This window comes from Juglans microcarpa x Juglans regia, chromosome 1D (assembly GCF_004785595.1).
Source record: "Juglans microcarpa x Juglans regia isolate MS1-56 chromosome 1D, Jm3101_v1.0, whole genome shotgun sequence".
Lineage (NCBI taxonomy): Eukaryota > Viridiplantae > Streptophyta > Magnoliopsida > Fagales > Juglandaceae > Juglans > Juglans microcarpa x Juglans regia.
Genome location: NC_054594.1, coordinates 19,175,049 through 19,200,881, shown reverse-complemented (window position 1 = coordinate 19,200,881; position 25,833 = coordinate 19,175,049). Strand labels below are relative to the sequence as shown.

General features: G+C 42.2%; 1 protein-coding gene across 1 annotated transcript; it reads left to right on the top strand.

The window, feature by feature from the left end:
- The first annotated feature begins 377 nt into the window (after window positions 1-377).
- On the top strand, window positions 378-2,895 carry LOC121235313 (probable N-acetyltransferase HLS1). The gene is made up of 3 exons (XM_041131653.1): window positions 378-570; window positions 773-912; window positions 1,565-2,895. Exons 1-3 carry the CDS (start codon window positions 379-381, stop codon window positions 2,496-2,498), a joined length of 1,266 nt encoding a protein of 421 aa, XP_040987587.1. The 5' UTR covers window position 378; the 3' UTR covers window positions 2,499-2,895.
- Window positions 2,896-25,833: the final 22,938 nt, after the last annotated feature.

Below are 25,833 nucleotides of genomic sequence, written 5' to 3'. Positions count from 1 at the left end.
ATGATATATAAGAAATATCTATTAAAAAAATTATTGACAATTTACAAGTCACCCCTTAAGATTTGGTCATCAATGAAAGGCATTTGACAGTACCAATTATGAAATGTGGATAAGAATAAAAACAAAAATATCAAAAATTAAGGGAAATATACAAATTAGACAAGATTATAATATATATATATATATATATATATATATATATATGAGGTTTTTTTTTTTTTTTTTTTTCCGGGTCAGAGCGTCCCTGGTGGCAGCCAGGTCCATTATTCAAAGCAGAGTCATATCTATCTTCGAGTATATTTCCTTTTCGATGCAGTAGTACTACTACACCTGAGAGCTGGTAACCAACTCGATCGCTTGCTTTAGCCCAGTAAAAACATGGTTGACAACATAGAGAAGAAAGTTCTTATAAGGGAATTCGATGAAGACAGAGATATTGAAGTGGTGGGGAAGCTTGAAAGGATTTGTGAGATGAGGTCTAAAACGGGGGTCTCCATTTTCACTAACATGATAGCTATAAGCTGTGACCCTTTATGTAGGATTAGGTTCTACCCCCTTCATGTCATTCTGGTGGGTAACGCGCGCTCATGATCACTTTTTTTCCTCATATCTTTCCAAATCATGCATTCGTTACATCCTTTTATCTCCCCATCTGCGTGCAGTTAAGATTTTATTACAGATGTCTATCGCTTTCTTGGTACTACTTTTTATCTACTTGTCCTTCTCAAGACCTTATATGTGAATATAAAATGTTCTTGAAAATGGCCTACAGGTAGCTGAGCTGCTTCAAAATGGGGAGCTTGTCGGCGTGGTTCGAGGATGCATTAAGGATGTCGGGACTGTTCATGGGGAAGCACAAGTACATGTGAAGATGGGTTGCATTCTAGGCCTTCGAGTCTCTCCTACTCACCGGTAGGTACTCATTTGATTTCCCTTTTGTCAAGTGATCGATCAAGAAGTACTACACAAGGATCAATGCATTATTATATATAGTTAATGATGTGATGATTTGGATTTTTGGGGTGATTAATAGTATGCATTCATTCATTACATGATTGCCGGCCGGGATTGAACCCTTGAAAGTAGTTGGGTTGAGAAATTAGGTAAATTTGTCAATTAGTTGATCTTGATGGATCGATCCAGCTTACTATTTCTATGACTATATGTCTGAATAGTAAGACATGGCAAAAAAAAAAAAAACTTGGTTGCCTTGCTTGATTTTTGTACAATTAATAGAAATAATTAATATATATTGGTTGGGATTTTATGTCATCAAGCTTGACATGAGATCAATTCACTTGATCAGATAGATCTATGTGGCGTTTGAGAATTAATAATGAGTATTAATTTCTAATACTTGAAAGCAGTATATAGTTCCCAGCTTGTCGACTTTTGACGAGGCAATTAAGATGGATCATAATCTGCAGCATAAATAAGTACACGAAAGCATGCAAAATGAGGTTTGCATTAATATATATATATATATATTTATGGCTATTAATGTACATGATTAATAACTTAATTTGCATGTTCTGTGACTAATTTTGATGTGTAATTAATGTAGACGGAAGGGAATCGGATTGAAACTTGTAAAGTCAGTGGAAGAATGGCTGCTGAGAAATGGAGCAGAGTACACATTGTTAGCAACTGAAAAGAACAATACAGCCTCTAGGAACCTCTTCACTCTCAAATGCAATTATCTGAACCTTGGTTCATTAGTCATATTTGTTCAGACAATTGGTTTCCCTGCAAAGAATCTCTCCCAAGATATAAAGATAGAGAAGTTACCCATAGACCAGGCAATTTCCCTGTACGAAAAGAGGCTTAGAGACAAAGAAGTCTATCCAACTGACATTGACACCATTTTGAAAGAAAAGCTCAGCCTCGGCACGTGGGTATGCTATTATGAAAAAGAGGGTTGGAATATCATGAGCAAGCTGGAAAGATCAACAAGCTGTAGTGGTCAAGAAACCAGCGCCTCATCATGTATAAAATCCACAAGCTCTTGGATGATTTTTAGCATGTGGAATACTCGTGAAGCTTACAAACTTCAGGTAGGAAAGCCGCATCCACTGTCGACGTTTCTTCATGCAACAGTACTGAGCCATGCAATTACAGAGAAAATCTGCCCTTGCCTAAGAAGGCCAATGAGTAGTAGTAGTAGTAGTAGTGATCATTCCTTTCAAAGACCAGACGTTGGGTTTCTCTTTCTTTATGGGCTTCTAGGAGAAGGAGAGAAGCTCGGGGAGCTCATGAAATCGGCATGGAGCTTTGCATCAAATGTGGGTCAAAATGTGAAGGACTGTAAGGTGGTGATCATAACCGAGCTGGGGGTCACTGATCCTCTCATAAAGCATATTCCTCAGGAACCCTCTATGTCACGCATCCATGATCTCTGGTATGCGAAAAGATTGATTCACAACGAGGACATAGATCATGCATCAATTCTGGCCAAGGGACCAGTTGGGAATGTCTTTGTTGATCCAAGAGACTTTTAGCTAGGGTTAGTTTATAGTAGTACTCGTCTAGCTAGCAGCCTCAGATCATCGATCAAATACCGTTTCAATTAGGAGCTAGCATGCATGTCCCTTCAAAAACCCCAAGTGTTTCACATTTTACATATATCAATGATCGATGTCTGAAGTTGTACGTATAAGTTAGATGAAAATCTCAATGAAGATAAGGGCAACAAGACCAACGATTGTTTTAGTGCCATGCACGATTAATTGAACAAACCCTAGAGATAACATTCATGAACATCATATATATAATTATAAGGAATTAATTATTACTATCTGATAATTATCTGCATGATGATGATCTTGTACTTGATCTTGTAGTTGGACTTTGTACAAATTAATAAGTTAGTTGATCACTTTTAAGTGGGCTTCATAGTTACTTCTCTTCATTTCTCTCTCTCTCTCCCTCAAGAATTATTCATTAATTAGTTTCTGCATGCTTTCAGAATTTAGAGCATATAATAAACTTTTACAATTGGGATCAGTATAAATTAGAAGATAACTTGAATTGAATTGAATTCAAATTTATTTTATAATAAAAGAATTTTATAATTAATATATTATATTGCGTTAATTTAAAAAATTATAATTTTTTTTGTTTTTATAAAATGAAATAAGTTCTACAAAACATAGATTGAAGTGCTACCCAAAGAATGATGGGATTTAAGACAAAATTATAATTTGTTTGCTCCATTAACACATTCAAAAAAAAAAAAAATTGGGATTTAAAATCTAATTCGAAAGTTTTGGAATTTTAGGGCTTAAACACGAATTGAATTATATATACAACAATATTAATAATTATTCAGAATTTAATTATATGTGATAAATTTACTCAAATAATTATAAAGAAAAAATCTATTCATCATTCTCTCATCATCCCATTATGTGTCATTAGATGATAGTTTCACAAGTAAAATATAATAAATAATCTTTAATCATCTAATCTATATCGTAAAATAATAGAAAGATGATAAAAATTAAGATGAATAGCATTACTAAAATAATTATAAATATGGTAAGGACCACATGAGTCTTACCGGGTCAGATTTTCGATAAAAATTCTAAGGAATTTCAACCTCAACCTTTGTGCTATTGAAGAGGAAAGCTGGTAATTCGGACTGGCACTGATATAGGCCCAGAAATCCAGCCCTCATTGGCAAGATAAATTGGAGAATCAATCAAAATCTCAAAAGAGTATGGCCCAAATCCTCATTTAAAAAAAAAAAAAAAAAAAAAAGTGTTTCGGCCCAGCCCATACCAAATTCCACTAGGAAGGTCATAATAATTAAACATGGGTGGAAGATTTTCAAATAAGGAACTAGGAAGCCCTGTAAAATATGTACTATCCTCCTACTCTCAGCTCAATTGAATAAAGAGTATTGATATACACAATATTTCTAATAATAATAATAATAAGTACAAAAATATATATTTACAAGTTTGTCTATTTACACACCAAATACACTATTAATATAAAAGTTTACCACATCAGTTATTTTAACTTCTTATAACAATAATAAATATCTCAATCAATGGCATGTTTTTGCATGACCTAAGTTTGAATTATGATCATATGTAAGTTGTTTTGCTGCAGTATAACAGAATATGTGAACAATAAAGAGTAGGACTGTTCAACCGACCCGGCCCGAAAACCTTGAAAACTTAGCTTCCGAACCGAATTTGTTACCGATTAACCGATCCGAATCTAGTTCCAGAAAAATAAATTTTTCCGACAGATTCTTTTTTTCTTTTTAGTGTGTGTGTGGGTGTTGATATAAATTTCATATCAGTATAGTAGGAAAATTTGATGACCATTCTATACCAAAAAAAAAAAAAAAAATAAAGCCAAATGAGAATTGGAGTCTTGATCCGATTTCGATCTTTTTTTTTTTTTTTTTTGATAAAGGTAAATAAATTTTAGATCAGTTTGCTAGAAAAATTTAGTATCCATTATCTGCAAAAAAATCTAAAATGAGAATCCAATCTGGTTCGATCTTGTCTGAACACTGTTGCAATTCCAAGCACATCTTCGAGCACATATGCTTTAAGCAAAATTTTTCTCATGGGAAGAGCCTTCGTTGCAAACGCAATTTTTTAAACTCGTAGTTGAACACATAAGATATGTTGGAAATCATTATAAATGGTAAAAATAAATGATCCTTGAAATTGGAACATTTGACATTAAATGATCACTCAACTTTTTTTAATACAAAGCCCCACTTACATAGTTAGGGGTGTAATCAGTCCGGTCCGATCCGGTTCAATCCAGGGAAAGTCACGGATCGAAAATTTCTGTCCATCATTTTTGCTGAACCAGACTATTACCTATCAATCTAGTCAGTTGATGAACATTTTTTTCATTGTATATATATGGTTAATGAAATTAAGTAATCTTTCTAACATTTTATATATGGTTAATAAAATATTAAATAATTTTATTGTATATATGGTTAATGGTGATCCCTTAGATAAAAATTACATAATTAACTTATACAATTAGTATTTAAAATAATATATTATATATAATTATTTAAAAATATATCCTGAGATCGACTGATAGTCTAATAAGACTATCGGTCCAATCCAAACTGAATCATTCGGTCCAATCGATTTTTCTGGTTCGATTCGGTCTTCTTACAGCCCTATACATAGCAGGTTACAATCACATAATCATATATACTTGCACTAAATCGTTTCCAAGTAGAATTAAAGAAAAGGCAGTCTACAAAGCAATCTTAAATTCATGCGATTCATACAATCTAAGATCCAATCAATGGAATTCATTGTTATGCAGTAAAGAAAGCATGACAGAGCTGCTTAAACCAAGAAGGTGATGAAGAACTAAGAGAGCAAAATATGACATGTCCAAAGACTTTCTATTCTAAATCTGTAATTAGAAGCCAAGTACTCCTTCTAGGTCGGCCAAAAGACAAATCTGTACAAATAATCAATATATTTCTACACGAGGTTTGCACCCACTTCTATCAAAACATCAGACCATGGCAACATATGCTAATAACTCCCAACATTTATCTAACAAATCTTAACCATAAGTACCTATAAACTCTTTTCCACTATGTTGATACCCAAATTCCAACCAAAAACAAAAACCAATATGACTCATTCACAATTTGAATGAGCACTTGAGATACAAGCAACACCACTTAAGTCATCAGAAACTCCATTTTTCTCAGTCCAACAAACTTCAATGTAATAAAAAATTGCCCAATATTATCAAAACAGAGAGAATCAAACTCTGTTTAGCTGAATGGAATATCACCAAATAGATCTCGAATGAGACCCAAGTCGTTAGGCAACTGCAGCGCAGCCAAATCAGCATCAGAAGGCCAAAAACTGTAGAGGAAAAACAAAAACAGCCAAATCACCATGAAGACAACAATGAACTTGTACTTGAAACTAAATTTTTAGATAACACCTATAACAAAGGAAGTGGAAAGTTGGTCGAATTTCAATATATATAATGAATACAAATCCCAATTGATCAAGAAGTTACAATACCTCGTATTCTTCAAATGTGTATAGTCAAAACATTATTCAAAGTTATCTCTACATGAAGAAAAATATTTATGTTAAAAATATAACTATTATAAAAACCACATGAAAAATATATGATATTTGAAAACGAGTCTTACCATTTTCCGGCTTATAGATTTCGGTATCTTCCATTAAATCTTGGGAGTCATAATTAATAGAGAGAACTTTCAACTAAATTTGAGTGCAAATAAGAGCTTCAACTGTTTTTGGAGCCAAAGAGTTTCGAAATAAATCTAACACACAACCCCCAATGCTGAATGCTGACTCAAAAGTAACAGTAGAGATGGAAATAACCAACACATCCCGTGCTATATTGGTAAGGATCAAATATTTGCTTGAGTTCACCTTCCATCACATTAGAATATCAAAGTTGGGTGTCAATCCTTTAAGGCTTCCCATGAAATACTTATTCAATTCTGATTTGGACTTTACAACACCTTTTGATATTTGATATTGGCGATACCTACTATAGAGATCATCCTCATCATCATAAGAAGTGTTGCTTTGGGTCTCACCAGCACTTTATTAGCCCCTACTTGAATATTGCTTATACAACCGCTCAATGATTCCCCTTAATCGTGCAACAAGCTTGGATGCTCTCTCAGGACCAAGAAAATCAATAAACCAAAACTCCAAAACTTTCAACTTGGATCGCAGGTCAAGCATAACTGCAATGAACAAGATTTTGTTCACATGTTCAAAATCCCTCCAATATTTGTTATATTTCAATAGCTTTCTCTTTGACATTATTGCCAACTTCTTATCAACACTTTTAGAAAATTTGTTCAGATGGCTATGTAGTGTAGCAATTTCTTTAGTAAGTCAATTTGAAGTTGCATTAGTTGATCTCGAAATCCATAAAGTGACATCATAGAAAATCTTCAAAAACCATACAAATGCCTCAATGGTTTCCCAATCATCAGATTTGGTTCCTCCCTTCCAACCTCCAAGAGATGTGGTACAAATTAACCTTCTTCATCTTGCATCAGGTCAAATGATGCAAGATACTTTAGAGCCACACTTGACATCGGATATATGGAGTTCCACCTGGTTGGAGTATCAAGAGAAAGTAGCCCACCACCCAATATATTTTACTTGTCAGCACATAGCTTGAGTTTAAATAGTCTTGCAAAGGAAGATTTCACATACTTCGCTCCATCGCGGACCTTCACAATCAATTCATCAACTTCTTTCATTCATTGACAATGAAATTTAAAATATGTGCACAACATCTTATATGCACAAACTCATTATCTAATACCGTACAATTTTTAACTTTGGCCCTTTTCCTCAAATAATCAATGGTCGTTTGATTGGAAGATGCATTGTAGACAGTGATGGTAAATTATCTTCTTTATACCCTATTGAAGAATGGATGACTCAATTTCTCCTCCTATTGTTGCCCATTTATGAACAAAAACTTTCATAAGATTTATTATTTTCTTATGCAAGTTCCAATCATTATCAATGAAATCAGTCGTTATGCACATATAGTTAAGATTTTGAATGGATGTCTATAAATTATTAGTGATGCAAATCTTATAACTAGATGTGATAAACATGTCCCTTAACTTGTCCTTCTCTGACATATTTAACTTCAAACAGTCTTACATAATAGTAATGCAAGAAGGGATTGGAAAACTAGGCTCAATTGTGGCCATAAACTCTTTAAACCCTTGACATTTCATTTTAACTCCAATCAACCTTATCTTCTGTTCATTGTACTTTGCAAGTCTAATACTAGGACTGCTAGTTGTACTATTACTCGACCCCCTTCCTAGCTTTGGTCGTTTTAGATTGGTGGTTAACCCATCCAATCCCACTAGCAAGAATGGCTTTATATGTCCCATTATGGTACTTCAAGGATGAAGTACAGAGGGTTAATATTGATTGTAGGATTTATCAGCTTTCTTGACTTCCTTTTTTTTTTTTTTTTTTTTTTAACAACATGGTGTACATTTTCTACTCGTTTTAATAACCCTAACATGTTATACAGGACTGGTAAAGATACTAAAAAATGTCAATAACCATCACCGTCAGCCATTGACATACCCAAAGACTTGCTAATTTATAACATATTACTGCTACGGAATGTTAAACAATCAGAAGGCCCAATGATAACATTCTACCACAATAATGAACATCTTATCTTAGCATTAAGCCCATATCAACAGATGGATCAACAACAAAAACTCTGACAAAGCAAAGTTAAAACGTAAACCATGTTGATCCAACAAAAGGCATTCCTCATCCATTTCAAACAAATCCAAAAGGCAAAAAACAAATTGTACCAAAATCCATTAGGATTTAGTAAAATCGAGACAAATTAAAATATCCTAAAGCATCCCATTGACAGTCAGATCGCCTCAGACAACCCAAACCTCCATCCAAACAAGCAGAACCTCAGGAAACATTTGCACAAAATCTTCATTGAAACAAACACACAGATTTGCACGAAACCTCCATCCATCCAAACAAACACACATATTTGCGTTTTCAGCCAAGCATTTATAGCATTGAAAAAAAAACTATAAAACCCAAAAGTTCAACAACCAAAATCGACCCAAGACCAAGAACCCTAACAATTCAGATCACCCATACCTTCAGTCAGAGAGAGATATTGAGAGAACAACCGAGCTACGACAGAGAGGCAAGATGGAGGGAGCTACGAGTTGGAGCCTGTGAGACCGAGAAATCCTTCCTTAGGGCAAGCGAGCTGCGAGGGAGTAGCGAGCGACAAGGAGTAGTGAGTTGGAGCCTATGAGATAGAGAAGAGGGGTGCTTTGGACCAACCCAGTTTCTGTTGGAGGAAAAATAACCCACCAACGGGCTGTCTACATGTAAGCTTTATGGAGGTTGTTTACAATAGAGTAGGGTGTAGCTGATTAGTTCCCTTCCTCTTCCCCTTCCTCGTTCCAACCCATCCCCTTCCACTACACCGAAGCTTTTCGTCGCGATAAAATCAAAAACTTCCTATGATGGGGGAAAAATCCATTACATTGGGCCCAGGGAGAAGACGTTGCGGGAAGTTGGGCCGAAAATAAAGCCCATCCTTGTCACCTAAGTCTGGGCAAGGAAGGTAGAAGCCCAGACCAGAATATGGATAGGGAATTCGGGTCAGGACGGGAGATCTGGAGGAGGATTGAGAATGGGGGAAGAGGAGCGTGACGTGCGTCACAAGATCGAAGGGACGCAGGACAAGAAATACGCCGCATTTAATGCGGCCCAGAACAGAGGCCACGTCGCATTTAATGCATCCCAGAATAGAGGTCACGTCGCATTTAATGCGCCCCAGAGCGTAAAGTGTGCTGCATTGAATGTGGCCCAAGACTTTAGCAGTGCACAGAGAAGGCCTAAGGCCATCGCTGCTCGGTAAGGTGACGACATGGAAGCTGCTCGGTAAATAAAATGCGCAGAGTGTATCGTCCCATGCTACGCAACACCCCACTAAGGGCAAATCCTAAACGGTAACTATAAATAAGGGTCAACCCAGCAGCAAATGAGTTAATGAGAAAAATACTATCACTTTCATATAGACCATCGTTCTTGCTCCCATTTTCATTATCTTATTCTTCAAGATACTGACTTAAGCATCGGATGACTAACGGACCCTAAGGTCCCCCCCTCCATTGTAATTGTGCAGGTTAGCACTTGGATACTTGGGGTATGAAGTTGTCCAGGCCCACAAAACACGACATCAACATTGGCGCCGTCTGTGAGATCTTAGTTGTCCCATAACTAGCGTGTCCTTTGTATGTCAGCAATAACCCGCTCCTAGCATTCACAGAGTGAATGGATGCAGTTTGAAGTGGTTGAAGCAAAGTTTAACTAGCAAAACGAGGCGATACAGAAGCTCATGGTAGATGTGGAGACTCTCTGGCAGGAGAACATTGCGTTACGAAGGAATGTCGAAAAGACCGAAGCGGATCAACAAAGCCATCATTCTGGGGACCACCCCCAACCTAACCCAATCACCGCAGAGGAACAATGACGTAAAATAAACCTGCAAATCCAGATGGAAGTAGCAAAGCAGATGAGTCAACCCACCACGGTGGATCAGCTGCTCACTAACGCTGAACTACCGTGCAACACCAGGATTCTAGTTGTACCAATACCCCCAAGGTTTAAGGTCCCTCAGATGGAGGCGTACGATGGGACCAAGGACCCGTTACAGGATTTAGAGACCTTCAAAGCCCACATGACTCTCCACGGTTTCCCTAGTGAGATAGCATGTAGGGCGTTCCCCCTCACCTTAAAGGGGCAGCACGAGTGTGGTTTGTTTCCTTGCGACCTGGAACTGTAGATAGCTTCAACGAACTGGCACGTCGGTTCTTGACGCAGTTCATGGCCAGTAGGACGAGGAGAATGCCAGCCGCCTACCTGCTAACTATTAAGCAGAGGGATGACGAGAGCCTTAAGTCGTACCTCTCTCGCTTTAACAGGGAACGGATGACAACGGATGACCAAGACGAAAAGATCATGTTGGCGGCCCTATTAGGAAAAGTCTAGCCTCGCAGTCCCTTTATGATGGAAATTGCCAGTAAGAGGCCATCAACTTTGAGGGAGTTTATGGACCAGACAGATGGTTACATAAATGGGGAGGACACGCTCCAGGCATTGACAGCACATAGGAAGCGTGACTTGGAAAGGGTAGACAAGAAAGCGATAGAACGACATCAAGGGCCAGACGGAGGAACCCTCCAGAAAAGGGCCCATGAAGTCAAAGACAAGAGGAAGCATGGCCCACGCTTGCACTCAAGCTTGGCAGTAGAAATGGAAGAAGACTTAAGTCGACAAGGGGAGTGGAGACAGGGTCCGTCGTGACCCAAATATTGTTCATTTCATAGGAGCAGTGGGCACAACACCCAAGATTGTTATACAAAATGGGGAAGACCTAATGATTCAGAGACCTGGACCGATCGACGCAATAATGAAAGAAGTGACTCACGGCGAGAATACCGCCCTTACTCCTGGACAAACCAAGACCGGAGCCTCGTCCAAAAAAATCGAGACCAGAGCCCCGTTCGGAGAAGCTGGGATAGAAGTCCCATCTGGGAAAGACGGGATCCAGCCCGCAAGAGATATAGCCCAGTTCGTAAAGGCCAGGGCTATGCCCGGAGGAATAACGCAAGTCCCAAAAGAAGAAGAACTACAAACCCTCATAAAGAGGACCTGCATCAAGGAAATTCAAGAAGGAAAGAACCCCCTATAGAGGAGATCAATACCATAGTGGGAAGGTATGCAGGGGGAGCGACTTCCTCAGCTAGAAAGGCCCATGCAAGGAAGGCCAGGTATGGAGAAGTATTCTCTACCCAACGAACCACACCGCAGAGACCCTTCCAGAGAACATCTGGTAACGTTCAGTGAAGAGGATGTGGAGAGACTGTTACGACCTCATGATGATGCGCTGGTAGTAACATCATAGATAGCCTACTACCGGACCAGGAGGGTATTGATTGACAATGGCAGTTCAGCAGACATCTTCTTTTGGGAAGCTTTCAGCAGAATGGGGATTTCCCCCGACAGATTGCGATCGACGCCAACGCCCCTTAAAGGCTTCACAGGGGATACCATCCAACCAGTCGGTGCGATTTCTCTGTCCGTACTGGTAGGCGTGGCTCCCAGAACCACATCCCTCATGGTAGGCTTCCTGGTGGTCAAGGCCCATTCCTCATACAACGTGATACTCGAGCAACCGTCATTGAACCAAATGAAGACTGTCACTTCGACGTACCACCTAAAAGTAAAATTTTCAACAGTATTCGGGGTGGGGGAGATGCGAGGTGAACAGCAGACCGCGAGAGACTGCTACACCAGGGAGATGAAGTCAAAGACGATAACCATACAAACTCTAGAATCGAACCACGAGCAAGCTGCCAAATCGACATCGCCTGCTCGGACCGAACAAGAGCAGGATGAGGGAAACAAAGGGGCACAAAGACAGACGAGACTCAAAGGGGCAGCCCAGCCACCACCTCTAACGGTGACCGAGCTAGATCGTGAAGTAAGGGATGAAGAAATGCTAAGACAGGCAGAGCCCAACAAACCCCTAGTCTTGGTACCAATGGATCCTGGAGACCCAGAGCGAACTGTACGAATGGGATCCAAAATGTCCGACGATCTAAGCCAGTCCATGAAACAGCTACTCCTGAAGCATCATGATGTCTTTGCTTGGAGCCATGATCAAATGTCGGGTATCGATGGGTCGGTGATAGAGCACCAGCTTAGCGTAAATCCTGAGGCCAAAAGGGTCAAGCAGAAACGCCGCAGTTTTAGTGCGGAGAAGTACGCGACTATAGCTGAGGAAGTGGAATGCCTCCTTGCTATGGGTTTCATTCGAGAAGTTTACTATCCCGAATGGCTCTCTAATATTGTACTAGTCAATTAGGCGAGTGGGAAGTGGAGGATGTGTGTTGATTTCATCGACTTGAACAAAACTTGTCCGAAGGACAATTTTCCTGTCCCAAGGATTGATTTGATAGTAGATTTGACGGTCAGGCATCCATTACTCAGCTTCATGGACTCATACTCGAGTTACAATCAGATAAATGAGTCCTAGTGGCGAAGAGAAAACGACGTTTATCACCGACCGAGGACTTTATTGCTTCATGGTAATGCCATTCGGTCTCAAAAAATGCAGGAGCAACATACCAACACCTGGTTAACAGAATGTTCATGAACTATATCGGGAGGAACATGAAAGTCTATGTAGATGATCTGCTGGTTAAGAGCAAAAGGGTCGAACAACATCTTGACGACCTCAACGAAACCTTCGCAGTGCTGAGAAAGTACAAAATGAAGCTCAACCTGCATAAATGCACCTTTAGGGTGAAGTCAAGGAAGTTCTTGGGCTTCATGGTTTCTGAACGAAGAATCGAGGCCAATCCCGAAAAGATCAGGGCCATCATGGATATGCCTCCGCCGAGGAATATCAACGAAGTTCAGAAGCTGACAGGGAGGATAGTCCCCCTGGGCCGCCTCATCGCCAGGTCAACCGACCGTGCCTTCCTTTCTTCGGAATCCTCAGAAAAGCGTGAGAATGGGATGAAGACTAAAATAGAGCTTTTGATGAACTAAACGAGTACCTGGCTCATCCGTTGCTACTCAGCCAAACCACGTTTGGAAAGAACATGACTGTGTACCTGACGTGTCACCCAAGCGGTGTCGTCGGTGTTAACCCAAACGGAGGTGGGGGCTCAACGCCCAGTCTATTACATTAGCAGAGCTTTTTGAGGTGCAAACGCTAGGTATCCCCAAACAGAAATGCTTGCCTTCGCGTTAGTAATCATCGCCAGGCGGTTGAGTCCTTACTTTCAAGCCCACTCGATAAAGGTCCAAACCAATGTCCCCCTGAGGAAAATATTGCAGAAACCTGATACTTCAGGCCGGATGACTAATTGGGCGATTGAGCTAAGCGAGTTTGAGGTCGAATATCTCCCGCGGACATCGATAAAAGGACAGGTACTAGCAGACTTTGTAGCTAAATTCTCAAACTTCCCGGAAGAAGTGGTTGTTGCACCCCAAGGCAAGCCGTGGTAGGTCTATGTCGACTGCTTGTCCTGTCGAGGAAGAGGTGGAGCGGGAGTGCATATTGTGACGGACTCAGGTGAGAGATTTGATTACGTGCTCAAACTCGAATTCAAAGTCACCAACAAAGAAGCAGAATATGAGGCACTCTTGTCGGGACTAACGATTGCCAGGTCTCTTGGTGCAACTGAAGTTGAAGTAAAAGTCGACTCGCAGATAGTGGTGGGACAGGTAACCGGACAGTTCCTCATGAAGTGAGAAAATATTAAAAGATATCTTCAACGGGTTGGAGAAGAGCGGGATCTCTTCCAGTATTCTGTCATCCATCAGGTTCCTAGAGGAGAGAACCAGGAAGCAGATCGGCTAGCTAAGGCAACCTCAAGGCAAGAAAAGGTCCCACTCCCAGATCATGTGGTTGCCCAAACTATCGATATAGCTGCAATGGGAATTCGGGTGTCAACTATCGAGGTCCTACAGCCCCCGGAATGGGCTGCGGATATTTTGAAATTTCTTCAAGAGGGAATTCTTCTGGACGATCAGGAGGAAGCCCTCATTGTCCTCCCGAAAAACTTACTTCTGTCATTGCCCAGTGGCCCTTCACCCATGGGGGTTGGATCTCATTAGTCCCCTCCCAGTAGGAAAAGGAGGGGTAAAATTTGTCGTGATAGCAGTAGACTATTTTACTAAATGGGTAGAGGCGGAAGCTTTAGTGACTATCACAGCTCGGGTAATAACAAATTTCCTCTAGAAGTCCATAATCTGCCGTTTCGGTATTCCCCAAAGCCTCATCTCCAATAATGAGAGACAATTTTATTGTTCGCACTATCAAGAGTGGTGCTCAGAGCTCAAGATCAAGACTAAGTACTCATCTCCAGGACATTTGCAAGCTAACGGTCAGGTAGAAGCAACCAATAAGTCGCTGCTCAACATCTTAAAAAAGAAGCTGGGAGCGCAGAAAGGGGAATGGGCTGAAGAACTTCCGAGCATGTTGCGGGCCTATCGGACGTCAGTAAGAACCCCAACTAGAGAAACTCCTTTCTCCTTGGTCTATGGAGCGGAAGTCGTGATACCAGCAGAAGTGACCATACCCACGTATAGGGTGCATCAATATGACTCAGATTGGAACAGCGAGCGATTGAGGAAGTGGTAAGCCGAACAGTAGCCAACAAACGGAGAGTTGAACTGTACTTTAATAAACGAGTCCAACCTCGTAACTTCAAAGTAGGTGATATGGTCTTAAAGCAAACTGGAGTTACGACCCACGATGAAGGCAAACTGGGTCCCAAGTGGAAAGGGCCATACTTGGTAACGGCGACCGGAAGACCTGGCTTATATCGGCTGAAGGACCATGACGGGAACGAGCTGCCGCACCCATGGAATGCAGAACACTTAAGAAAGTATTTTGTATAAAAATGATCTGAGCTGAGCTCAAACGAATGTAAGACTATTACTGGTTAAAATTTTATGAACTAATTTTGAAATGTTGTGTTACTATGTCTCCCTGAAACAGCCTAAGTTAGATAAGCCCGATCTCGAGACCGGCCACGAGGTATAAAGCATAGGAACTGAACCATGAGCTCTGACCTGCTAACAGTTGTTCTCAACACAGTCTAAATGACTTGCTGAGCTTTGTGCAAAAAGAGAAAAAGAAACGCGTTGGTGAGGGAGCAGGGCCCTCAGGCTCTGCCAACCTATAAGAGCAAATCCACTAACTATAAAGCACAGAACCAAGCCATGAGCTCTGACCTGCTAACAGCTATTCTCAACGCAGTCTAAATGACTTGTCGAGTTTCGTGCAAAAAGAGAGAAAGAAATGCGTTGGTAAGGGAGCAGGGCCATCGGGCTCTGTCAACCTATAAGAGCCAATCCACGAAGTATAAAGCACATGAACCGATCCATAAGCTCTGACCTGCTAACAGCTATTCTCAACACAGTCTAAATGACTTGCCGAGTTTCGTGCAAAAAGAGAGAAAAAAATGTGTTGGTGAGGGAGTAGGGCCCTCGGGCTCTGCCAACCTATAAGAGCCAATTCACAAAGTATAAAGCACATGAACCGAGCCATGAGCTTTGACCTGCTAACAGTTATTCTCAACACAGTCTAAATGACTTGCTGAGCTTCGTGCAAAAAGAGAGAAAGAATTACGTTGGTGAGGGAGCAAGGCCCTCGAGCTCTGCCAACCTGTAAGAGCCAATCCACAAAGTATAAAGCACAGGAACCGAGCTACGAGCTCTGACCTGCTAACAGCTATTCTCAATGTAGTCTAAATGACTTGCTGAGCTTCGTTTAAAAAGAGAGAAAGAAACGCGTCGGTGAGGGACAAGGCCCTCGAGTTCTACCAACCTATAGGTTTCAATCAACAAAGTATAAAGCACAAGAACCAAGCCATGAAGTCTGAACTGTTAACAGCTATCATCCAAGCAAAAACGAGGGTGAAACAAAATATAAAAAGCCCGCAGAAAAGAAGGTAGACAAAATCCTTTATATCCCGAATAGCGTTACAAGCGGAGCGACAAAGGGAAATTTTACATCGTCCAGGGTAAAAAAAAAAAAAAAAATAATGGAAAGAAGAAAAAATAAGAAGAAGAAGAAGAGAGAAAATAGGGCCCAACTACGAAGCTATTACAAATATAAAACGGCGGCATTGGAAAGATGGGTGCCTTGTAGATTCAGCAAAGCATGTCCCCTCTTTTGCAGGCGAGAGGCCGGGTGGCACCCTACCAAGAGTCTCCTGGTGGCGAATTGGGATTGAAGGTTGAACCAGGAAGCGGCAGCAGTTTGGGTAACAGAAGATCGATGGGCAGGCAACGACTAAGATGTAATTGCCCCCCTCGACTGTCTATTCCTGCCCTCCTCAGTCGCAGGTGCCGCGCCACTAACTTGATCGAGCACTATCCAGAACCTGTGGGATGCAGGTTCTGGTTCAAATGCTCACGGAGGTCGACCCCCGTAAGCAACGGGCAATAACAAGTAAGGCATTGTAAGCAAGAAGGTAGGAACAAGAGATGTGTGAAGTTTGTTGTGTTCCCAACATCTGAACCACTATTGGCAGCATCTCGAGCACCAAGATAGAACATGTCTGCCTCCTGTAAGCTGCAGGAGGGAAGAAAAAGGCCACGGAAGATTGGCAAAGTTAATAGAGAAGAGAGAAGACAGGGCTGGATGCATTTCAATGGAAGATGAAAACGTCCCTTTTTATAGGTAAAAACAACTCGGGGCATCCTCAGGGCCTCGCGACACCTAAGAGCCCCCTTGGCCCCCACGTGTATGTGGGGCCTTCAGGGTTTTCCATGCGTCCCTTGTGATACACAAATCCCGGGGTGCGGTTAATAAGGAGAATTGAGCGTGGGAAACCTCGTCTGACACGTAAAACGGGGCATAAAGGGCAACTGAAGAAAAAGTTAAACATAAAGCTTAGGTCACGAGTTTGATGGAGACAGTTGGTGCTGCTAACAAAAGTGGAACGATGCCTAGATCGAAGAAGGAAGGAAGAGGTGTCGGTGAAAAGCAGCTCCAGGATAAACATGAGATCAACAGTAGGACCAAAAGCCCACGTGCGTGAATATTAAGACGTACAACTCGGTGGACACTTGGGAATATATGGTAGTTGCATGATAGAATCGCCGGGTGGAGTTCATACTAAAAGAATCATTGAATGCGAATTAACGTCATCTGTCTATACCTACACAGGAACGCCACTGAAAATTAGGCCAAAATGGGGAAAGGCCTCCCCCAAGCGAACAACTACACTGTGGTTCCGGTGCGGTACCCCACCCAATGGGGGACCGGTCAGACCTGGGCAGAGCTAGGGATGCGTCACTTTGTGTCCAGGAGACAGAACTATGCTATGGGTCTCGCAAGGGGTAAAAACAGGGAGATAACACCCGTGCCATCGAGATCGCTGCTAAGGACCACGGCTCGGTAATTATCCTGCGGGGTGCTTACCCGCGCATGGGAGCCTTGCACTCTACTCGGTTCGATAGGGCTTAATATTCAGAGACTACGAAGCACATTACAAAAGCTAACGGGAAGGGGCAGGCCAGAATAAAGGAAGCAAAATCAACACTATAGGCAAGTTTACACATTAATGTTTTCATATAAAAAGAGACAACAAAACCATGGAAAAAGCAGCTAAGGAGGAGTGTTGTCGAAAGCCGATGGCATTTCCTTTACGCCCCAGGTCAGCATCCTCTCGTAAGCTTTAACATCTGGCGTGATCTCCCGAAGGTTCAAAGCACGGAGATCAATCCCAAGGTTCTAGAGGAGCAGTCCCCAGAGGCGCTCATGGCCTTCCCTGTACCCATTGATCCAGGCCTGATTGTGAAGGGCAGGGGCTTTCCTGAGTTATGATTCCAGCAGGGTCGCGCGATCCTGAGCAGCCTTCAGAGAGGCCTCCATGCCGGAGATGGAGACGCGAGCTAAAGCCTTGGTCACGTCCACAAATTTGAGAAGTCTCATGTACCGATGGAACATGCGAACTCGAATCTGGGTGGAATGCTTCTTCTGAGCCTTCAACGTCTCAATTGTCCCCTCACTCTACTTTAACACTACCTGGGCGAACTCCAGCTCACGCTCTAGCTCGGCCACGTGTCTTTGCTCATCCGCCAAGGCATTAACAGTCCCAATGCTCCTCTCTAGAGCTTCCCGAGCAGACTCTAGCACACGTACCAGTTTCTGAACCTCCGCACGGGCACTCTCCCCCTTGGCCAAGAGAAGGCCAGATTGGGCACGAAAGGCCCCCAGATCCTTTTGTGTAGACTCCAGGTCTGTGACCATTGAGGCCATTCTAGCCTGGAGTCTGTCTATCTCTATGCCCTTCAACTGAAGCTCCTTGCGTTTGAGATCAAGCTCCAAGCTCATGATCGTCATCAACTCCACCCTATCCTTATTCAGCTTCCTATGGTCACAGATCTTCTCAAGGTGTAGCGCATTGCTCTCTCTCAGTTACTTGTTCTCCACTTCCAGGGACTGTTTCTCACTCAACAGCTTCTCCCACAGAGGTTCAGCAACTTGTTTAACTCCCTCTGAGTCTTAAGATCATCTTCCAGAGTTTCTTGCTCTCAGGAGACCAGATCGGCAAACTGCTCAGCAGCTTGGGAAATTGACGTCAACCCATTTCGTTAGCAAAAAAAGAAGGAACAAAACGGAAGGAGGGGGGAGTAGAATGGAAAGAGAAGCAGCTATGCAGAAGAACACTTACATTGGTGAAAAGGGGTTTGAACTTCTGGAAGTATGATTCAAAAAAAGCTGTTCGGGCCTTGACACGACCAAACCCGGGACCCTGCGATGCCCTTGGCTCGGAAGAAGAAGAGGGCTCGACAGGCATCAGAGATAGAATAACCTCTTGATGTGTGGGAGGTGGACTTTTTTCCCCCTCACTTCGAAAGGAAACCTCAATGGGAGGATCCTGCGGAAGGGCGGAGTGAGAGCTTGGCGAACCCCAGGCTCGAGCCGAGCTCTCACCTGCACATCGCCCGAGCAAAAGGGGCTACTGCTCAGGGAGGGATCGTCCTCCACCTCCACTACGGCAACACCTTGTTGCAGAGGGGAGGGCATAGCTTGCGGGACCTGGCACTCCTGAGCGAAACACCTGACCCAGCATGAGATAAGAGAACAAAAAGAAAACGAGAGAAACAAACAATTAAATGAACAACACAACGAAAACAAAGAAGGAAAACCAGTACCTGGGCAATCTCCGCTGAAGGGAGAGTTTGTTCTGGAGTCATCGAGGGGCCAAACTCTGCAAGAGGAGCCAGTACTGGTATAGGCACCGAGACCTGGGGGCGAATGGGATCTGTAATCTCCTGGCAGCTTGGCCCCACGACCTCCGACCTAGGAGTAGCCCCTTCGGGGCTCTACTCCGTGGCCTTGGGGAATCCTAGCCCCGCGGTGGGTGGAATTTCCTCTTCCAAAGGAAGGGCTGCTGGAATGGGGATCGGGGAGCCCCCAGAATGAGCAGAGCAAGCTGACTCAGGATTAGGGATAGGAGAACGTGGAAAGCACCCTTCAAAAGATGCGTCAAACTCAGCAAGCATCTCCTCGAAGGAAGTTGGCCGCTTGTGCAGAAGTTATTCTTCTTCAAGGAAAGCCTCATCAAAGGATGTGAAGGTGCCCGGTGCCTGCGCTGACCCCCAAGGCTCTGGGCCTTCAAAAGTTGAAGCAAAATAGGGAGGCAACAGCAGCTTCGACATCCCCTTACCCCGCAGGACCTGTTCGGGAAGGATGAACACTATCACTCACAACTCAAATAGTCAAAAAAAAAAAAGAGTTGAAGATTTGTGATGATTTACCTCTAGAAGGATCGACATACTGGACTGATTAGCGGGCCCTTTCCACGGCACGGAGAGGATTGTCCTTAGGAACTGCTCGGTGGGAGCCATCTCTAGAAGCAACTTTGACCAAGTCATCCCTACGAACGCCCCGACCAGACTCGCCTCCAGGAACCACTCACTAAGAGCCTTTCCCCTTTCGCCGAGCAGCTTCAGGTTTAGAGGTGCAGGGCAAGACGATTGGGACTTCCTCGGCAGGGATGAACTGAAGGGGAGTTGGTGCCTTCGTCTCCGAGCGCTGACGTTTGGGGCGGTCCCCCTCGGAAGGGGAAGGGGCAGGATGTTTTTCCCGGGTTAGGGAAGATGGACCTGACAAGAAGTCCCTGCCCAATACGTGGTTCCGGGGCGGGAGAACGAGGTAACAGCGAATGTAATCGTCGTTCAAAAGCGCGTTGGTCTCAGATAGGCCGGGATTGGCCAATACCCAAGATACCACGAAAGCAACTCGGAGCTCCTCCCTCTGCGATAAAGTGATTGCCAGAGATTTGGTGGTCGGGACTTTGCCCCAAACAGACTGAACTGGGAACTCACTGCAGTCTCTCTCCCCCTCGGGACATTCCCAATCGGTGCCACTCCTTTATTGAAGAATAACGCCTTTCCAAGGTCGTAAAACGTCTCTCGGCGGTATAAGACTGGAAGCTACAGCAGTTCCCATCAAGCCGATTGATTCGGTAAACGCTCAGAAACTCACGGGCAATCAGGTCAGGGTAGTCTTCCGAACAGGACAGAACAACTCGAAAGGCCACGCAACTGGCCAGGAGTAAACACCAGGCATTGGGATTGATTTGCGCAGGGGCAAGCTTCAGAAAGTCCAGGACGTCAATCACTGGACTGTAGAACGGAAAATGTAGCCCAATGGAAAACATGTGGGGGTAAAGCGCTACAGCCGTCGCCAGGCCTTGTCTGTCCACCATAGTGACACGGGAGGACAGAACCTCAATCAAGGTCCCGTCGGGAAGAGGAAACTCCCTGCAAAAAGTGTGGAGTTTGGTCTTGGTCATGGACGACTTCCATCGATGCCCTGCGAAATACTTGAAACGAGCTTCGTCGGCACTCTGCTTAGTCATGAAGAAAAACGAAGAGGAGAAACCGGGAGGATGGTCAGGAATTCAAGACGGTGGGAAGAGCAAGACGAAGGTATCAGAGAAGGAGAAATGGAAGAAACGAAACGCGAGTATGAATGGGGGAGGCGTAATAAAATGGTCTCCAAGTTAAAGAGACGGCGCGGGATTCGAAAAGGCATCTTGATAGTGGAAAGACCGTGCGAGGAATGAACCAACTCCGGGTTATTGAACCGACACTTAAATTACAAAAAAAAAGGTAGAAAGATGAAATTTTTGAATTTCCAACCCACAAGTGTGCTCGAAATTCGCACGGTACTGTGATGGAAAAAAAATCCATTACATTGGCCCCAAGGTCCCAGGGAGAATACTTTGCTGGAAGTTGGGCCGAAAATAAGGCCCAGCCTTGTCACCTAAGTCTGGGCAAGGAAGGTAGAAGCCCAAACCAGAATATGGATAGGGAATTCGGGTCGGGACGGGAGATCTGGAGGAGGATTGGGAAGGGGAAGAGAAGCGTGACGTGCGTCACCAAATGGAAGGGACGCAAGACAAGAAATACGCCGCATTTAATGCGGTCCAGAACAGAGCCACGTTGCATTTAATGTGCCCCGGAGCGTAGAGTGTGCTGCATTGAATGCGGCCCCAGACCTGAGCAGTGCACAGAGAAGGCCTGAGGCCATCGTTGCTCGGTAAGGTGACAACATGGAAGCTGCTCGGTAAATAAAATGCGCAGAGTGTATCGCCACATGCTACGCAACACCCCACTAGGGGCAAATCCAAAACAATAACTATAAATAAGGGTCAACCCAGCAGCAGATGAGGTAATGAGAAAAATACTATCACCTTTTATACACACCATCGTTCTTGCTCCCATTTTCGTTATCTTCTTCTTCAAGATACTGACTTAAGCATCGGATGACTAACGGACCCCGAGGTCCCCCCCTCTATTGTAACTGTGCAGGTTAGCGCTTGGATACCGGGGGTGTGAAGTTACCCAAGCCCGCGAAACACAACATCAACACTAAAAAATCAAGAACCAATTCGTTCCAGCACTATGTCAACAACTCAAAAATCACTGACCATAGAAAGTCAATCTTAAGGACATCTTTCTAATGCATTTACACAGGGGAGAGATGCCAGATTAAGGACATCTACATGATGATTGGCTTAATTAGAGTGCATGCTCTGTTCATAATTATTATTGCGATTGAGCAGTGGCCGAAGGGCCTTTGAGATGCACGTATGATAGGTAATGAGTAGTGGCCGAGATTCACCAATGATAGGTAATGTGCAATGGCTGAAGGGCCTTTGAGATGTTTTTACAAACAGTTGGTATTCATGGAGAGATAAGTTATCAAAAAAATTAACTAATTAATTTCTGTAGCCCATATTACAATCACTTCAAAAGTCAATCTAACTCCAATACAAGAACTCCAATACAAGTCCAATACAAGCTCTGTTAAGACCGAAAATTTTGAAATATAAACATTTTACCGAAAATCTAGCAATGCGCCGTAAGGGGTGCCGTTGAGGTTACACTACCGTCGACAGGCAATTGCGCCGGTTCTCTGCCGTCAGGGATGAATGGGGTGTCATCGCGATTGGGTTGGAATGGAGTGGGATGCTTGTCGGGTGGGGAGTTCGAATAGGAAGAGGGGAATTGAAGAGGGGATGCATGGTAATGGTTCTAAACAACTGTCGTGTCGCATTCTGATTGGTGGCCTGATTTTCTGAGATAAGAAGATGGGCTATTCCCCAAGTTTTCTCAATAGAGAATAGAGGAGACTAAAGAGTCGAAGACTGAGAGTGAGAGTGAGTTCAGAAGAAACAAAGATTCAGGACAATGACATTCGAGGGAGAGGAGAGTTTCAGTTATCAGGTAAAGAAATTTGAGTAAATGTATAAAACGGTGTCGTTTCAAAATGGGTAAACAAGTAGTGGATCAATAGTTTTTTGTTATCAGGTCTGTTTCTGACCCATTTCATTTCGGGTCAATCAATTCAGGTCGGGATCACCAAAAATTTTGGGTCGGGTCAACTTAACAGGCTAAATGAACAACCCTAATAAAAGGTGGTTATATTTTAGAGTTTAACTTCAAACCGAATGCGGTGTTAGAGGGGTTTACACCCTCCAATGACCGGACAACACATCACCATTTTAGGAAGCTTAGAATACAACCGACCTCAACTAATCTCATATAATCACCCATCACCCTTTCTCTTTCTCCCCCCCCCTCTCTCTCTCTCTCTCTCTAAAACTTGACCACCGAGGGCTTTACCAAAATCAAAGACTTTATTGCAAAAGTTGCAGATGCCAGGGAATTCTTTTGCAAGTGTAGAACCTTGTTCTTCTACTCGTTTATGATCAAAAGGATCAGCCTTGATGTGAGGGAAACATTTTGCAGTTGTAAGAGGGTGTTTGTGTTCATGTTCATAATCAAACAACTGGTCTAACTCGGCCTTGGAAATCTTCAACTTGATGCAAAGCCTACCATTTCCATTAGTATTCTCACCCAAAACCCTTGACCTTAAGTAGTTTGCATTCTCCTCCTCCCAAGGCATGTTAGGATGAATCTGGCTCTTATGGGACGATATGACAGAGCAAGAGATGAGGTATTTTCTGAAAGCAAACAACGACTACAAGATTCAGATCAATAATGGTAGCTTAACTAACAATAAAACTGATCAAATTTAATTTTTATTTTTTGTGTTCTGTTTTTTGAGGGACCTCAAAAATTATGAAGAGCAAGATAACGCAGTACTTTCCCCAATATACCAAAATGATAGAGGCAAAAATCTTTAATTTTGGAAGCTAAAGGCAATCAAAGAGAAAAAGAAGAATCAAGTAAATATGCAAGGGAGAAGGAAAAAAGAGAGGAGAAAAGAGCAGACACTACAAGAAAATTTATTTTTTAGGACAAAACTCTTAGGAACAAATTAAATTTTGTCCCAAATAGTAGTTATTTGAGACGAAATTTAAATTTTGTGTCAAAAAATTGAAGCGATTTTTTATCTATTCGAACTGATACTATAGTTTCTAGGATGAAAGATAAGATCCCAAAAAATAAACGAGTTTGAATGTAAGTTAATCGGTTCGAAAGATAATGTATTTTACATTCGAATGTTGCATTAAGCATTCAAACAATATTTGTGGCGGGAAGTTTTGTACAGTTGTAGCAGGGGAGGGTTACACCTAGTTTGAACAGACATTTTTAGTTCGAAGGGAGTTTGAGACCGTTCAACGATATGGTATTTTCCATTCAAATGTTGAGATGATAATTTGAACGATATTTTTGTATGAAATCTAATTCAAACAATATTTTTGTGTGAAATCTAGTTCGAAAAGAGTTATAAAACGTCAAAAGCTCCATATATTTGTTCGAACTGTGATGAACAAAATTGAAATAGTTATAGAAATTTATTTAAATGCATCCAAAATTTTTAAAAATAATCATTATTTGAGGTTTTTTATTTCTAAAAGATGAAAAACCTACCTATATGGATTTATTATTTTCAGTGGTTAATTAAAATAGATCATGTATGTCGTCCCATAAAAGTAACAAAATTAATTGGAAATATAAATGATTAGTTTTATGATAAATAACAATTTGAAAAAAAAAAATTGTTATTCCAATGAAACTAATTTTTAATATCGCTAAATAATAAGAAAAAAAACTCAATTAATAAACAAACAAGCTATATATAATAAAATAAAAAATTATTCAAAAGTGAAAATGTTCGAGATAAAATAAATATTCGATACTACATAAAACTAGGTTGATAGATTCTCCAAGTCCTCTTGCATCACAGTCATGCGTGCCGTAAGTCCTTTCACACAAGTAATAATGGGCGCAATGATCCTCTCCATGTCCTCAATCAAAAGTGTGCGACGCTCCTCTAACCAAGATCGCATCTCCCTGGTACTAGTCTCTACAGCCTCTGTAGTTGCTTCGGCATCCGTAATAGCTGGATCACTCTCAGTGCCACAACGCATGCCGCCGCAAGATTAATGCGAGTCTTTCGCAAATGACTCTCGCTCTTGTTGAAAGTGATCTTATTAAACGGACCGTTCTTGTTAGAGATCATCAATGCATACAGTAGATTACCTCTAGTCAAATATCGTGACTCAGATCGAATGCGGATAAGGAAGTATAGAGGTAGATCAATCGTCTCTCATCATGCTATCCGTAATATTAGTATGGCTCGTTTGATGCAGAAATCTATCTAGTGCTTTCTTGGATCGATATTGTGTGAGACAATCAGATTTAACATGTGAAATTAGGCTCGACAATCTTCTTGTTTGATGACCTTGCTGCCATCATATGGAGTAGCCGAATAGTCCAACATCAACCGACGAACCTCATCGTCTGCTGGATCATCATCTACTGGAGTCTCATCCTTGATATCATTGCCACCGTCTGTCCCTACAGCTGGTGGAAACCCAAGGTATGCACCTACCTCATGGGTGATGCTGAGAAACTCAATGATATTGTCTGTTAAGGACGTACTACTGACTTCCTGAATAGAAAAAGTGAAAGGCTCATCATCAGCTCCCATCTCTAATATCGGCTGATAGACCACCCCCTTTCTGCGCACAAATCGAAACCTATCCTCTATTGTGGATTATGGATGATAGGCTGCTTCCCTCCAAAACAATATCGTAAAAATCATCTAATATGATCTCTCCCTCAACCAATATGAGCCTTCTCGTATTAGTAGCCTCGTTGATAGGTTGCCCCTTCCATTCACGCTTTCTTTCAACATATTCCATGAATTCACTATTTAGAAAAAAACAAATAATCAGTGAGAGATAGATCCAACAATTGAAAATTCTAGTATTTA